Here is an 18179-nt window from a genome sequence, read left to right as displayed (position 1 = left end):
TTCATGTGGATTGAGCAGATACTAATCCTCATTTCCAGTGCATGTCAACAATTGACTGATTGACAATTATATTAGAAAGAAATATTAGTTCGTCCCGGTGCGATGCGCTAAATGATAATAAACCACCCTTGGGTGTTATATATTCTTTAGCAGGAGTTACCAGGGCATTTTTTCCTAAAAAGTTCCCTCTTTTCATTTTGCCAAGATATCCATTGCATGAATGATTACGAGGTCTGAATGTCAAATGCCCTCTATAGACAAAAAACACTCAAAAAAGTGGTCCCAAAATTTTGAAAGTGAATCTGGGTGCAAGGGTCGAATTAACCTACCTCTTCTATAGTATTAAAAAAGATTAATGCATGGGCTCATCCTTGTGACACGCAAGAGTGAAGTGATATATGTAGCTTTTTGCTATGTTTTTCTTTCTGAACCATTTTCAACTGGGTGACCTCATTCAGTGTCAAGGACACTGCAGAAAAAAAGATATGAATCCCTGACAGAGATGCATCATTTTTCGGTTCTTCATGTCAAATTGTTACAGCTTCTACCGACTTTACTACTCCAAAGAAATATAGTAAGATTAGAACGACAAGTATGATTGTAGCAACAACTTCTTTCTAGGCAGTTCCCATCGCCACTTTTTTCGGAGTTTGAAATGAAAATATTTGCCGCAGAGCTAATTCTTCATTGAGGTTATCTCTTGTGAGAGTGTTGTTTTACTTCCGAGTAAGTATACATTCCTCTGGCATCTGAATGTTACAGGATGCTGACGTCTGCGAGGTGTACAATATCCGTAATTTTCGCATGGACCATTGCATATTTATTTATCCCGAATTCCATACCAACAGCATGAGTATATTCTTTCACCACCCCTAAAGACTGATAGAGATTCTATTCTCCTGAGACATAAGGCTCAGAATCATGGGCCACATGGCTAACCACCTGGTAGATTCAAAACACGGTTTCTGGTAGTCAGGAAAGAGGCCTACACAATCTATCCACTCAGAGGTGTCAGGTGGTAAGGCCCATAACGATGAGATATGAAACCTTCATGCACTAATGCCCGGCATATGCAGTCCCAGCCTATATTCGATATAACGCGTGCCTAAGAGTGCTTTATTAACACCCACGGCACTTTCCCAGTATTGACTAAACACCGGTGTTGCCTACACTCCGGGAGATATTGAGGCCGTTGTGAGAAAGATAACTGCCGAGTTTATTGATACTATTCATTCACCACACCCAGGCTCATGCAAGCTAATAATTCCTGATGTAGTTTTTGACCATTAGAGCAAGACGATATTTGTCATAGTTTTCAACTCCTGTCGAGACGAATATCGTCCGAAAAAAGTGGAAAAAACGGATGAATCAAAATGCAGAATCAGGTAATTTAAAAAAAATCATTATTGTATTGATCACACTGACGGCTTGGACAAAATTTTCGTTTCAATCTTCATATTTCTACGTATAGTAATCTACCGTATAGTGGTCGAGATTGTTTTCGATATTCATTGGCTATCAGTATTGGTTATTAGAATTTTCAAGATATTATCTTCAATTAGACAATTGTCCACACATACGTCATGCATTTCAACAGAAAATAAACAAGAAATGATCTCTTTCCTTTTTCGTAGTGAATAATAAAAAATCACCGTATGAACAGCGGGCATAATAATAATAATAAATCTTTATTTCTCAGTTAAAAAGCATAAATGTATGAATACATTCCAGCAGTAACTGACAAAAAAGTCATTATTAATATAGAAATGAATTTAAATGATATGAATACAGTCATAAGTTATTTATATAAAAGAAGTAAAAATATATAATTATATAGAAACATAAAAAATTCATAGAACCTATCGACTTAATTAAAAAAAAAAACAAGAACATATTAAAATAAAGTTAAAAGTGTCATAGTACAAATGACAACTGTCAGTTGGAAAACAACAGCACAAATATAATATTTGAATTGTCAACAAGAAAACATCTTCATAAAATATACTATTATACTATTATGTCATAAATTCACTAATACTGTAACAGTTCTTCTCAATAAGAAATGCTTCAAGTCTGGATTTGAAAATATTAATATTTGAAGTTTGCATCCCAAATATAAGTGACTTTTTTGGTATAGGTTAGTTCTGTGCACAACAGACACAAGAAGATTTCTGAATCTATTGTCATATTGATGATCTGTTCTATTGAAGAATTTATCTTTATGTTTGTATACATATATACACAGTTCATACAGATACAAGCCTGTCAAAGTTAATATCTTTAGTCGCTTAAAAGACTCTCTACATGACTGCCTTCAATTTAGTCCTGCAACAATTCTCACAGCAAATTTTTGCAGAGCGAAAACACGTGACCAAGAGGTACATGTACTCCAGTCAAGAATACCATATCGCAGATGACAGTTGATGTTTGCATAATAAACGATTAGTAGTATGTTTTCGTGACAATGATTTGATAAGAACTTTAACGCATAACAATTTTTTCTTAACTTTTCACAAAGTATATCAACGTGTGGTTCCCAGCACAATTTATAGTCGATTGTTAGTCCATGCTATTTAGTCGTTTCACTAGCATATACATTCATGTCATTGTCTTTAAAAATTTAAAACTGTTCCATAGTTCCCCTCAAAGTAAATTTCATCAAAGAGTTTTAAATACATTTACCATTAGATGATTCATTTCGGACCACTCCATTACTTTATTGTATACCATTTCTGATGTTATCACAAGTTCAGTAGTATCTTTGCCAGTTACGAGTAGATTTGTATCATCAGCATATGATATTACTTCGACTTTAGAGATGTCAAGGAGGAAATTAATGAGATCATTAGCATAGATGAAAAATAACAAATGTCCAAGAATTGAGCCTTGGGGAACTCCCTGTTCAACAATGAGAGATTGGCTCTGAGTTATGTTGATGATTACACTCTGGGATCGATCAGTTAAGTATGATTTCATTAAATTCAATGCTACACCCCTTATACCATATCGCTCGAGCTTAATTAATAAGAGGTCATGATTAACACAATCAAAGGCCTGAGAAAAGTCAATAAATAGTCCACAAATCTGGACTTTTCCACCCAAGGCTGTTATTACATTTTCTTGAAAATTATATAAAGCAGTTTCAGTACTTCTGCCATTTGTGAAACCATGCTGACTTGAAGATAGCAACTTATTCATAGTTAAGAATGAAAGCAGTTGATTTTTTACTATTCAACTCATAAAGCTTGCTGAAACTTGATAGAAGACTTATTCCTCTGTAGTTTTCAGTGAAGTGGGGGTCACCTTTTTTATAAACTGGGTTTATGAGCCCAGACTTGAGTTTTTTTGGAAAAATCCCCATTTTCTACTGACAAATTTATTAGAAAAGCCAGGGGAAAACACAGTTCCTGACAACATTTATTAAAAAGATTATTAGATATCCCATCATGCCCATATGAATACGTGTTTTTCAGGTTATGAATCAAATCTAATACCTCAAATTCAGAAATTGGGGAAAAAATAGTGAAGTTGAACAAATAGGTATAAATTTTTGCGTAAATTTAAGATCAATTCTGACTTTTCCTGGAGTGGGTGTGAAATAAATATTGAAGTTCTCGACCATTTCTCTAGTGGATAATTCTGTTTGATTGATTTTTTTTCTATTTTCTTGCAACTGTTGCCTGTATCTTTTTGTTAACTGCTGGCTGATATCTCTATATGTCAACGATAGATAATTGAGAATATAATGTAACGAACTCTTTTAGTTTGATAATTTCATCCGGTACTACGATTTTGTTAAAAATTGACCCCGATTTAATGCGTCTCATAGGAAAAGATAATTCAACTTAGTACAAGATAGTTCTGTAAAATTATCGTATGCTGCATTGGGACATGTTTCAGTTAAAAGATCGTGCCAATCTTCATTTTTAAAGTTGGAGATATTGTCTTCTGAAAAATCTCTCTGGTATTTGAAATTATCAATCTTGTTCTTGCGAGCATGATATTTACCGATCTGAATTGGTATCTCAATGAACTGTGCGTAATGATCTGACAAACCTAAATTTATTACAAACAAACATAACTTTTCGTTTATAATCTCGAGTAATAACGTATGCCGTAGATCATAAACATCTCAATTATGCCTTGGAATTCTGAATACATATGAAGAATATGGTCTCCCAAAAGGTCTCCCAAACAGGTGGCGACTTCATAGGATTCAAATTGTTTTTATGTTAAAAAAATATCGACAAAAAATTGGTGGCAGCATTGCTCCGTGCAAGACCGCTGCGCTCCCCGACGAAGCTCCTGTCAACCGACAGGAGGAATATTGGTCATATGCGCCTGAAGATAGGAAGCAACGACCATCCAAATTAGAAAGAGAGGGAGAGGTTGTTTCAGAAATTTTGTCAGTTTTTATGAGTCGACTTTAAAATGTAATGTATCGGTGATTACTTATTCAATTCAGTCAAAATAAGCGCCATTTGAATCAGTTCACTTTTGCCAACGTAACACAAGTCTAATCATGAAAATTGGCTGCCTAGGATTCGATGTAGCCAACGAATGCCATTTTTGCTGATTGCCAAAGGTTCTACCGGCGTAAAAGTTATCGAAGTGCTTGAAAATATGTTAGTTGGATGGCGAGAATTCTGGGGTGTGTAGAAGTTGAGGAGGAACTTTGACACTCAATTAATTTGATTATCAGATGGTGATTTCTGAAACGTGCAGGCGGGTGTTATCATGGAGTTGACCAATACCGGCATTTTTCCGTACATTTCGTCGATTTTGTAACAATAGGACTCTTCTGTGATGATTTGGCCCGTTTGCAGAAAGTTATGATGAATTACACCAGCAGCTGATCACCATACAGTAACCGTGCTCTTTTTTTTTTTGATGTCCAACCACTATCTTCTGTTGTCGTAGGGGATCCACTTTCCATCACACGTGACGATCCGATCGCAAGAGCGAAGAAGAACAAACTTCGAAACATTAGAATTTCTGTCGATAGTTCAAATCGTGAGTCATCCACTTTCCGAGCTTTTTGACCTTTCCAATACGTTTCAAACCATCAAAAACCGCATGGTAGCTGATGGCTACCGTTCTTTCGTCATTCCTCGTACCGTTTGTGATGAGTCAGTCTCCACAAGGGTACTCAAATCCCCGTCCTGGGGGCTCATTTTCAAGGCTAAAATCTTCGGAACGAAATTTCGCTAATCAACGGCAACGTCGAACAGTGCATTCATAATACCACAATATATAAATAAGCACCAGTAAGTTCACTCTCCGCCATATTTGGGTCAAGATTCCCCACCTCAAATTTTATGCGCGGCAGAACTACAGCGCAACTGACTGAATCTGAGGCGTTTTCCAAGCGATCCAAATTGAGGCATGGAATATTATTACAGAGTGCGTCGTTGTGAGTTGTGGTTTTGTATTTGTGAAATATGTGTGTCTAGTTTCAAATTGAGCAAGTGTCAAGCTGTGGGTTGCTGTAATTTGCAGGGTGATGTCGGCATTAATTTTTTTTTATTTCCAATTGACGAAAAAAGGGATGTTTCTCTATTATTTATTATGTAAGATTGAAGTACATATGAACATGAACATATAACGAAAATCATAAAATGAATTGTTATAGACCATATATAGTGAAGTCATTAATATGCAGGCTTTTTATTATGAATTTGAACTTTACGAATAGTATATGCCTTCAGTTGCACTGGAAATCCACAGAGGAAAATAATTGTTGAACCACATCAAGTTTTGATTTGTATCTGTAGGAAAACAATTACTTCCACTGACATAAATAGAGTGAAGATTCTTGTTGAAGTTCAAAAAAATCCTTATAAACCTTTGAGAGTAGAGATAAATGATTATAGAACTCTAGCCACTCCAGAAGGCAACAGCTTGGGCTATGTTTGTGAATATCTTTTGAGAAAATGTTTAAGAAAACATTCATGAGAAGTATGTACAAATTTTGCTACGGCGGCTAGTACGATACTGAATGAAACAAATGTAGGTATATAGTAATTTCAAGGCATACGGTAATACAGTAGTTGTATTACTATTTGAAAGTTTGGAAGTTTATATATGCCTCCAGAATAATGTTTACAATGTATCATTTATGTAGAGACAGAATTTCATAATCATTTCAACAATTTATGTGCCACTGATTGTGATAATTTTCCTTTGGATTATTTATTTTCTCTTTTCACAAGGGTAAAAATTTATTATACTTTGAAATTGCCAATAGAAATTTGAAAACAAATGTTAAAAAAAATTAAAAACTCATCATTCTGAAAAACCTTTAAAATATATTTGCATAAGTTTTTGACCTAAATTACATAATCTTACTACATAAAATATACGTTTATTTCACCACCTTGTCTTTTTTTATGAATTCCTAAACAGTTCACAATCATATGAGACATTTATTGGGAGCTCCCCGTAGCAATGATGAAGTCAGATCATGGTCACATATTTTTTGATCGAACCTCGTGCAGAGGTGCACAATACCTCTTAGTCGACACCCTCCTGCTCCGCCACATGCCAGAAAAAAATAAAATCTTGACCCGAAACATCAAAGACACCGACGGGAGTGAATTTACTTCTGTTTACTCATGGACGGTAATAATACTGTCATTTCCAAATGTCTGACTAATTTTTCGGGCTGTTTCGGTAGCGCTTTGGTTCAATTTGAATTCGAAGAGAAAAATTAGCTGAGAATCGCCTAAATCATATAGTAATAAGCTGGTGAAAAGCAAAAATTTAATGTATGGGAAAAAAGTTAACAACATTAATATATATAGAGTATAAAATTCTCTATTTAACGGTATACACCACGACACAGTAGAATAAATATTCATTGAGATATGGAGCTACAAAAACACATGGCATTAAAACGGTTAATAATTTTTGAAACAATCCTGATACTAGCACGTAAGAGAATTTTGTGAATCACAAATGATGTAACTAATATTTTACTGTACATAATATCTATAGAAAATGAATAAACCAGAAAAAGTGAAAGTTCAGCAGTCGTAATTTATATTTGCACATAATGCACATATCTTTTCCATAAGGTTATATGCGCCGTGAAAGATGAGAAAATATGTGCCATTCTATCACTTTGTACAGCTTTCTTGACAGTAATGACTTATAATCCTGTTGAAAACTTGTCGAACCAATTGATGTAAATATGAATACTCAGATAATGACAAATTTGGTGAAATTACCCAGTAACATATAGCGTGACAAACTTCACGAATTACTAAACATTAAATGCAAATACAATAATGAATTATAATCAATGATAACGATATTTCGGAAATGAGTGAGTTTAATTCATTTTCACCACGAACAATTCTCTTCTTCAAGCAAAGTTTATTCTACTTGAATGTCATTAGTACGTTCTTCCATTGTCTAATATGTTATGAAATTATTTAAAATCCCTGAAAGAACTATCAAAATTGAAAATTAAAATGAATACCTGAAAATAACAATTATATAAAGCAAAAAAAATAGAAATGAAGTTACAATGAAATAAAATACAAGCAAAAATGGAAAATTGAACAAACAATCATCTTCGGGTGATGGCAATCATCTCCTAATATAATTGTTATTTTCAGCTATATATCCATTTCAATTTTCAATTGTATTGGTTATTTCAGATATTTCAAATCATTTTATATCATATTAGACAATGGAAGTCAACCACCTTCAAAGAAACAAACTTGTTAAAGTACATTAGCTAAGAACGCTTTAATAAAAGATTGCTCATCGAATATTTTCAATACCATTATTTTATTCAATTTATGAAGCTATGAGAACTACCATAGATTTGTGAAGAACACGATTTTCAATATAATCTGAAGGGTTTTTTGAGAAATCTCAATATAAAAAATAATTTACAACTAATATGTTTTACAGGGTGTCCCATATAAAACTCTGCGGGCAAATATCTGAAAAATGAGAGAGAGTATCCATATTTCGTGAAGGCAGATGATTTTGATGTCAAAGAGTCCTCTTATTTGCGAAGAGATCCAGCAATAGGCGTCATCCATTGGGGCGTCGCGACACCGACGAGAATTTTTTTAAATGTTAACCTAGATTTTCCGATCCATTCTTGGATTCTGCATTCAAATCTGAATTCAGCCATATAGCACACTTGTAGTTTTGCTTGAATACTGATAAAAAAATTCAATTTTATTGCATATTATAAAGAGGGCCATGAATTAGTCAAAATGAATGCAATAATACGAATTTAATAAAATGAATCCATCAGGTATGATTTCATTGTCTGTTCAATTATATCTAGTTGCGATTTCTGTACAAATTAAAATAAATGTTCCAAATTACCAAAAAATATGTCTTTGACCATAACTCGACTAACATGATGTTAACGAAATCAATTAGCGATAACAAGAATCATTTTAGTAAGTGTTCGAACTGCCTCCCTTCACGTAGAATACACATATTGCATCTTTTTAGTAATTCCCGATTCGTGACAGCTAAAAGCGTCTCTCGCGTTATGGAAGCACAAACATTTGTGATACTATTTTTCCAATCCTCTACATTTTGTGGACGTCGCATATAAACTAAGTCTCTGATATATTCTCACAGAAAGAAAGCTAGTGGATTAATATCTGGACTTCGAGCTGGCCATGGTATTGGACCATTATTTTCAATCCATTTCTCATTGAAAGTATCATCCAAATATTGGGTAACTATTCTATTGTTATGTGGAGGTGCCCCATCTTGTTGAAACCACATATTCAGTCGAGTTTGTATCGGTAAATTCTCCAAGAGATTCGGTAACACATGTTGTAGAAAAACCAAGTACCTCTCCCCATTGGAAATCCCTTCGGAAAGAATGAGGTCCTATCAAATAACCATCAATGATTCCGCACCAAACATTAACCCTCCACACAGACTGAAATCTCGTTTCTTGCATCCAATGAGGGTTCACGTCTGACCAATAGTGACAATTATGTTTGTTTATTATACCGTTGTTATGGAAACGGCTTTCATCACTCCTTAATATTTTTTTCAGAAACTGATCATCATCATGATTACGGGTGGACAATAATGCAATGAAGTTTAATCTTCTATCAGCATCTCCTGAATATGGGAATATATTTAAGTTATTAAAAATGAAACATGAAGATTATCAACTGGATGTAGTCCTTGAACCAAATGTTTTTGTATGGATGGAATTTGTTTTTTGACAAAATACGTTGTATTGACGATTTCGAAATGTTACAATGCATTGCTACTTGTCTGGTAGAACTATATAGTTCCAACACCATTTGACTTAGCACTGCACTATGATTCTCATCAGTAGCCGTTTTTGGCTTTTTTCGCTTCCATTCATCAAAACATCCATTTCGTGCCAAATATTTGGCTAAGCCAGCGAATGTTTTGTGTGACGGTAGTTTTCTGTCAGGATACCGATTAGCGTATATTCTCACTGCTTCTTTTGAATTCCTTCTTGCTTCGTCATAAATACATATCATATCCAACTTTTCTGCATTTAAAAATTGAATCATTTTTCAATTTTACGAAAAACCAACACAAAACTGAATACACTTTCGTCAAATCATTATTGCATTTATTTTGACCTATTCATGGCCCTCTTTATAATACGCACTAAACTTGCCTTTTTCATCAGTATTCAAGGAAAACTACAAGTGTGCTTAATGGCTAAATTCAGAATTTAATGCAGAATTCAAAAACCAATTGAAAATACTGGCTTACCATTCAAAAAAATTGGCGTCGGTGTCGCGACGCCCTAACGGATGACGCCTAGTGCTGTATCTCTACGTAAATAAGAGGACCCTTTGACACCAAAATTATTTGCTTTCACGAAATATAGATATTCTTTTTCATTTTTTAGATATTTGCCCCCGGAGTTTTATATGGGACACCCTGTAAATTTTCAACGAATGAGCTTCATGTTCGATGATAAAACATCATTTGGACGTGATGTTATTAACAAATGACAAATGCATTATAAGTGTGGGTACAGTGGAAGAGGGAGGTACAGAAAGAAGATCTATATTTCATATTGCAACGGTATAACTTCCAGTTTAAAATCATTCAATCTAGAAATCGCACGGTGAGAAATCTGTTTGAGGAAAAATTAGTTTTTGACAGATGACAAATGACAATAAAGAATATCTAATGTGAATAACTGGAAATTCAGTTTCATATTTATAAGGTTTGATTTGTTTCATGGGTTCAGTTCTATGTCATTTGATACCTGATTTATTTATCTGAATGATAAATCATTATTAATAATTTGACATCAGTCTGAGGAACAGAAAAAGGATATTTGTAGTTTTCTATCATTGATGAAGCATATTCAAATGATTTTTTTCGAATGTTCAATCGTAATAAGAACCGATGATTGAGACAACTGGATTGTTTAATGAGGGGTAGACCTGAAATTTTTGGAGTAGAATGAATTCAACATAAACACTTCTCCAAAATACCAAGTTTGTTTCACCAAACATATTTGTGAAACACTCCGTGAGAAGTGTTGCAGATGTGGTATGTGAGAAAAGGGTCTGTGTTCGACAGGATGATTGTAAGCTTTTCTTTTGAATTACTGTTATAAGTAACAAACTAATTAAACTAGCCGTAGTACACCTGGCTAAAGATAGCTGACTATTTCAAATTATTCATCTAGAATTTCATTTCCCTTCAATTACATTTTATTATCAGTTTCACTCTTCTGACGAATATTTTTTGCATGACTATAATTCTCATAATTTCCGACAACCAAACGTTTGAAAGTTCATAATATAATTCGATTCTACTTATTATGAGAACGATGGTCCGATCCCAAATGTAGAATGATCGATTTATACGGAGGGTTGTTATTTGTAAGAGGGCCTGATTAACGAATGAAGTATTTCTCAACATTTCAGTATATTAACAAAGTACCGATTGCACATTTCAGTCATTACAGGAATTAGTGCGTATCCGACACTCGCAATCAACTCGACACAAATGACAATCAATTAGTTGATCCTACGACATTTGATTTACAGCACGATATAAATTTTTCCTTGGGGAGAAATCTCAAAAAGACACATTCAAATAATGGACTGCGGAATTACAGAGTATGATTTCAGTATGAGCAATTCCCTCAATTCATTCTTATTTCATGATACTAATGCCTCTTTATGCAGAAATTTGGAGTTTATTGAGCACAATGTCTCACAATTTGCGTTGCAACCACACCGTTTGATGTGAAAGAGCTCCATCACTAAATTAAATGTTCTGAAGAGGTCTATCATTTGAAAATCCGCCTAGAAACCAATAACAAGAATCTAGACAAATCTGGACAAAAATTCCCTATCTTGGACAACTGAAATGATCTCTTTTGAGTTCAAGGATGTTAATGGTTGTTTTTGAAATATTCGCCAAAAAGTAGAGTTATCGAATTTCGAATTTTTCGCACCATCATTGTATATACCAAGTAACAAACTGAAAAATATTATTGGCAAAATACTCTTAACTATCTACGTCGTTCACGATATCTTATTAAATGTTTTAATTACCGTCCATTGTTTCTTAAATACATAATCGCTTCCGCAATGGTATTTTCATGGTAATTTTCCAGCATTTCTAGAGTTATTCCCATGCAAGCCCTCCTTATTGTTTTTTCAATTCGTCAATATTTCCAAAAATTGAGCCGAATAACTTGTCATTAATGAAGACCCACAATGAAAAGTCCAGAAGGGACAGGTTAGGTGAGCGTGGTTTCCATTAAATAGGATTATTGTTTCCCATGCATCGTCCTGTCATAGTCGTATTGAGAAAATCTCTACAAACGCGGTACCTCAAAATCGCGGTCTGCAGGTGATATTTTCGAGTAATTCCAGCATGATCCTGCTGGATGAACGAGAAACATCTGCGAGACTGACTTCTGAGAGGTATCTTGCATAAATGTTCGTTAGATAGAATTCAATATCCGATGTGAGATTAGCCTGGGGACTAATTGTTTTTCAGCAGTCATTCACTTGTTACTTGTTTACAATATTTCTTTTAGACAAAGGTTTGATGCATGCATTTGAGTCGCGTTGAAATTGATCGAGTTCCAGGTACTTAGCTGTTTGGGTCGGATCTTTCCTGCACCGAGGTGATACCACAAAACCGGGCGAAGTCCAAAGTTACGCCAATAAAACAACAGATATCCATCCCTAGACTAGAACTTCAAGCTGCAGTTTTAGGAAGCAGACTCGCAGTGACCATTAAAGAACATCACAGCATCAAAATCAACAAAATTTTCCATTGGACACTCTAAAACTGGATCAAATCCGGCTCGAAGGACCACTTATGTTTCTGACTCCGGTTAGTTTTGGTTTTGAAATTGCCTTTGGTTTTAATGGTTATTTGAATGAAAATACTTTTAATGACAAGACGTGGTTTTTATGTTTGACAAGTATTCAAATTCTGTTTATTTTTGCCAACTATTCAAAAATGCTGTAATAAATTGATAGTACCTGAGCAAAATAAATAAAACAAACATTTCAGATAAATAATCCGTAGGAACAGCGGATACTTTCAATAAGATAACTTATCATGTCAAAAAATTCAAACCTTCAAACGATCCGCATTGGGTGCAGTTGGTAGCGTTTTTGGCACAAAGTGAATTATTTTAGCATTATAATTACTAAACTCGAATTCTTATGAATAGTTCGGCTCCACATTCAGGATGAATATTATTTCAGACACATTTATACGCGAAACTATTTTCTGAGATTATTTATTGCCTTATTCGTTATATTAAGATCTATTTCACGTTGAAATTTCTAGATGAATAATTTTCAGAGTCCTACACAAACATGTTATCTAATTTCCACCTGCTTGCGTAATCCATTTTATGTAACGGCCAAATGTTTCATTGACCATATTGTTAGTCTTGGTGCGGTAATAGTCTGCTCTGCGTTCCACTCTCAATCTTTCGTTGGAAAATTCACTATTCACAGATTGATGAGCAAAATATTGATTTTCACAAAAAAAATAACTCACCCGCTTAGCACTCCAAGAACTAAATTCAACATGAAAAATGATCCTAATACTATAAGTGGGACGAAGTACATCCAGTTGAAGTAGCTTCCCATGGCATCATTCATCTGAAAAAATCAATTACATTCAATTTAGAGACAACTAATATGTCCAGTCTGCATATTACATGAAACGTCAATATCAGTAAAGTAGTTACAGTCTAGGCAGCTTGTGTTTCTTTGCGGAAAGTTTTGCAAGAGTTTTGAAAATTGGTTCTAAATAGTATTTTGGGCTGCTGAACATGAATCTGAGGTTTGTCAACAGGATTTTTTACGGGAAATATGTTTTTTTTTGCAAAGAATTGTGAAAAAATTCGACTCATTTTGGTTTGTTGCGAATAACATTTATATCAAAAAAGTTTTTTTTACGGTCAACCGTTAAGCCACGGGAGAACGTTAAAAGTGGGGGAAAACCCCAAAATTCCTAAAATCGGGATTTTTGGCGATTAGGACCCAATATTATATATATATTTATATATATATATATATATATATATATATATATATATATATATATATATATATATATATATATATATATAAATCCAACAGTATATAAATGAAACCTTGCAACACACGCCATACAAAACAAACATAATATCCCCCCACCAGAGAACATAAAACTAATAAAACAAATCAACAAGGGAAACCGCATGGACATTTGGGAAAACTTGAACATCCATAAATTCAACAGTCATAAATCACTTATCGAGGAACAAGTACAAAACACAACAAGATCTCACATTCAATATATTAAACAAAACGATACACATTCCTAGAGAAGATCTAACACGAAGAAAAGTACCTGATGCAGAACAAATACAGGCAAATTTACCTAAAGTACCTGAAATACCTGAGTTAAGACGCTTTGACCGTATAAAGAGACAGACAACAGGATGACCAGTTCAGTTTGAGGAGTGCCAGAAGATGACAGTACTACCAACTTCCGAAAGCGCTCGCAGATAATTAATAGAAGATTGTAGAATTTATTATATATATATATATATATATATATATATATATATATATATATATATATAGCAACTTTTTTAATGGAACACCCCGTTAATACATTTTTGAAATCGCACCGGTATTTTAATACTTTTTTATTAATAATGTCCTATACCTATCTCTATCTGTTTTCGAGATGAAAAATAAATTGTGCTAAATATGGTCCAAAACATAGCCTTAATTGAAATTAAGTACATCAGTACTCTCAATTCATGAAAAGTTGATACTTTGATGATAGTTTGGACAAACTCGAAATATTCAAATAACACCCAAGAAATCGACTCCATATCATACAGGGCGTGCTAAAACTACTATTATTTCCATTGTGCATAAAAGTAGTCAAAAGTTCATGTTTTCCAATATATATTACTCGGTAAATTGAAAGATGATATATCATGTCCCTATACCTAAATCGTCAAGTTTTCTCAATAAAGTCACTTCTTCTAGAAACATTTTTCTTTTAGAATTTGGATTTAGGTAGCTGTGGAATCATCAAGCTTATAGCAGTTCGGTTACTTTTATAAGTAATTTACAAAGAGTTATCGACGGTGTTTCGAATCATCTTCCAAAATGAATGCAAATATCGATTATTCAAACGAAGTTCTTATGAAATTATTTATTATACACATGAACAAAGTGATCAAATCATTGTCAGAACGTGTAAAAAATTCAACCAAATGTATCCTGAATTAACACCAATGAACGAGAGGAAGTTTGTAAGGTTACAAAATAATTTTCTCAACTATGGCTCAAAGTTTCCAGGGAACAACTTTACCAAAAATCAGTCATTTCTAGGTAAAAAGTAAGATTTTGTGGGCTGAAACATGTGAAAGTACAGACAATAACAGAATAGGATGATTCAAAATAACAAAATTGTAAACAAAATATCACATTTTCACAATAAATGCTGAAAATGTTGTCCATTCCATTCTAAACACTTTAAAATGTTTTTTTGTACGCGACTTGTGGTTGCTTTTTCAATTTCCTGGGAAACCAGATCTTCAATAGTCCGCACTATTCGCCGTCGCAATTCTTCTTTGGTAGGCACTGGAGTACTGTATACCCTTTCTTTCAAAACACCTCATGAAAAAAAGTCAAGTGGCGTGAGATTTGGTGATCTCGGTGGCCAATCCCACGGCCCTAAACGCCTAAACCAATGATCGTCGAAGAGTTCGTCAAGTTTTCTGGAAACTTCCTGGGTGGAATGAGCTGGCGCTCCGTCCAGTTGAAACCACGAATTCCTATATTCCTCTAATAGCAAATTTTCAAGAAAATCGGTTACAGTCGTCCTTAATATTTGGAGATATCTCTCTGCATTCAGTGTGTCTTCATGAATATAAAAAGCTAATTTTATTGTTCTTCAGAATACATACAAACATTTCTTTTGTAACATGTTGATTATGATCAGCCCAAAAATTTTTATTCCTTCTATTGAAAATACCATCCCTCGTAAATTTCGATTCGTCGCTCCAAATTATTTTTGACAAAAATTCCAGATCTTCCTGTGTATGAATCAAAAGTAATTCACAAAAATGCATTCTACGTTCGAAGTCTTCTGCTTTTAGAGCTTGAACTTTGGTAAATTCATACGGATGCATTCCGTGATTTTTCAAAATTCGTTGTACTGAAGCATGTGATACACCTAAATCTTTTTCTGCACTGCGAATGGAAGCTTCTGGATATGCATAAAAATATGCCAAAACTTCAACAGTATTGTCCTCATTTGAAGTAACAGATTTTGGTAATGTTGAAGGCGCTTTTAACATGGAGCCATAGTTAAGAAAATTATTTTGTAATTTTACAAACTTCCTCTCGTTCATTGGTGTTAATTCAGGATACATTTGTTTGAATTTTCTACAAGTTCTGGCAATGAATTGATTACACTGTCCGTGTATAATAAATAATTTCATAAAAACTTCGTTTGAATAATCAATATTTGCATTCATTTTTGGCGATTTTTTGAAACACCGTCAATAACCATTTATCAATTACTTATAAAAGTCACCAAACTGTCATAAGCTTGATATTTCATCAGATATTTCAATCAGAACACCTACTAAAAAATCATTTAGAAAAGTTCACACATGCAGTTCGTGCTATTGGTAATATTAAATCCCTGTAAAGTTACTGACGATGACGAAGTAGTATTCAGTCCAACTGTAGAAAGTCCTTCATGACTAAACAATAATCCTCCTTAAAATAACGTGAGTTGGCGTATGTAGTTGTAACATATGCCTTGTGATCCAAAGATCGTGTGTTCAAATCCCATGGACCCTATAATTTTTTTTATTATCAGTAGTAACGTTATACAAAAAAAAATGTATGATACATTTGTTGAAAGTGATTTTATTTTGCTCATGAGTTTGCTCAACTTGCTAACGCTCGTTTTGCTATAATCCCCACTCACAAAATAAAATGCCACTTTCAACACTTGTAGGTAAAAAGTGAATAACTATTTTTCCACAAAAACGGCTTTATTGAGAATACTTGACGATTTAGGTATAGGGACATGTATATCATCTTTCAATTTACCGAGTAATATACATTGGAAAACATGAACTTTTGACTACTTTTATGCACAATGGAAATAATAGTAGTTTTAGCACGCCCTGTATGATATGGAGTCGATTTCTTGGTGTTATTTGAATATTTCGAGTTTGTGCAAACTATCATCAAAGTATCAACTTTTCATGAATTGAGAGTACTGATGTACTTAATTTCAATTAAGGCTATGTTTTGGACCATATTTAGCACAATTTATTTTTCATCTCGAAAACAGATAGAGATAGGTATAGGACATTATTGACAAACAAGTATTAAAATACTAGAGCGATTCGAAAAATGTATTATTATACGGGGTGTTCCATTTAAAAAAATATTATTTCTAGGACTTTTTGATAAAAGTGGCAACGCCGCAATGCTGAAAATATTTTAGATCGATAGAACAGGTAAGGAAATGTGAGAGGTGAAATTTCCAGAAAAATCATGCTTTGCGTTTTCCAGAAACGTCTAAGTAGTAGGTAGACATAATATCGAAAAAAAAGGTGAAAAACAGTAAACTGCAAAAATTGGAATTTCGGTGGTTTGACGCGGGAGTCATCATCCCTATCCAGCCAACGTAATTATTTGAAGTTGAAAGACACTCGTACCTATGTGTACTTCTGTAAATTATAGCCATACATAAATATATGTGAAAGTGTTTCAAAAAAGAATGAAAAAGTTAGTATAAAGAAAAAACTTCAATTCAGTTCCAAATAATATATTGATTATAAAAACATGGAATCGTTTATATGTACGAATTGAAATTTGTGTATATTAGTAGTAATATGAACGTTGAAATTGTCATCATCTTCATTCTTCAATCTTCGAATTCTTCGTCGAACGAGTTAGTGAGGACTGTGAAAACTCTAGAAAGTTTAGAAAGTTGTGACTGTCAAAATACTGTTTCTCTGCGATCCTCAAATGATTGTACCTTCGATTTTCCCTACGTTCTCAATCTTTTCGAGGGCCGTTCAATGGATCTGGATCAGTGGAGGAAGTTGAATTTAAATAACGGATTGAATAGTATTAAGATATTGCAAGCTTTCTTTTTTTGAGTTTTCTCCTTGTGGAATATCCAACGGCAACAAATCGTTCATCTCAGCCTCGGTTTCCTCCTCGTCCTGCTGCTCCTCTTACATCATTTCAATGTTATCGCAGGTGTCCTCACAATTTACGCATAAGGAGGAGCAGGATAGACCTGCCTTCCTGCACCCATAATTTCGCTGGCAATTTGTGGTGCACTTGCACAAAATCAGCTTTACAAGCGCAGGTGGAGCTGGGGGAGAAAACGTGATTACTGGCTCTAAGCCTGAGATCGCTTTTTTCCAACCCCACTCCTCAGGGTTTTCTTCCACACCAAGCTAGTGCTGAACCTGGTGGTAGACCGTGAGAGAGTGCTCCCTCGCTGCAGCAGCACTAGGTGGTGAAGCTGCTACGTTTCAGTTGAGCGTGAACACTGCCTTGATGAAAGAGATGAACCTCAGGTGGTTGAGTGTGGGTGTGGTTTTCCCTGAGTAACCGTACAGAAAACGTTCTACTGCTTCTTGGGAGGCGTTG

At 34.2% G+C, this 18179-nt stretch overlaps 1 protein-coding gene across 23 annotated transcripts in view; it reads right to left on the bottom strand.

Moving 5' to 3' along the window:
- The window catches only part of LOC111511127 (calcium voltage-gated channel subunit cacophony), a 230891-nt gene that overhangs the window by 169853 nt on the left and 42859 nt on the right, over positions 1-18179 (bottom strand). For 22 of the 23 annotated variants that reach the window (XM_074185558.1, XM_074185571.1, XM_074185596.1 and 19 more), the window contains one exon: positions 13036-13139. In XM_074185558.1, coding sequence (XP_074041659.1) covers positions 13036-13139 — 104 coding nt within the window. Of the gene's footprint in view, positions 1-12866; positions 12931-13035; positions 13140-18179 lie in introns of those variants that run through there. The other variant, XM_074185666.1, reaches the window with a different exon arrangement.

The sequence above is a fragment of the Leptinotarsa decemlineata genome, unplaced genomic scaffold (genome assembly GCF_025532065.1).
Source record: "Leptinotarsa decemlineata unplaced genomic scaffold, Ldec_3_MD MMD2_P_RNA_scaffold_2, whole genome shotgun sequence".
NCBI classification, from domain to species: Eukaryota; Metazoa; Arthropoda; class Insecta; order Coleoptera; family Chrysomelidae; genus Leptinotarsa; species Leptinotarsa decemlineata.
This window is presented reverse-complemented; position numbering and strand designations above follow the sequence as displayed.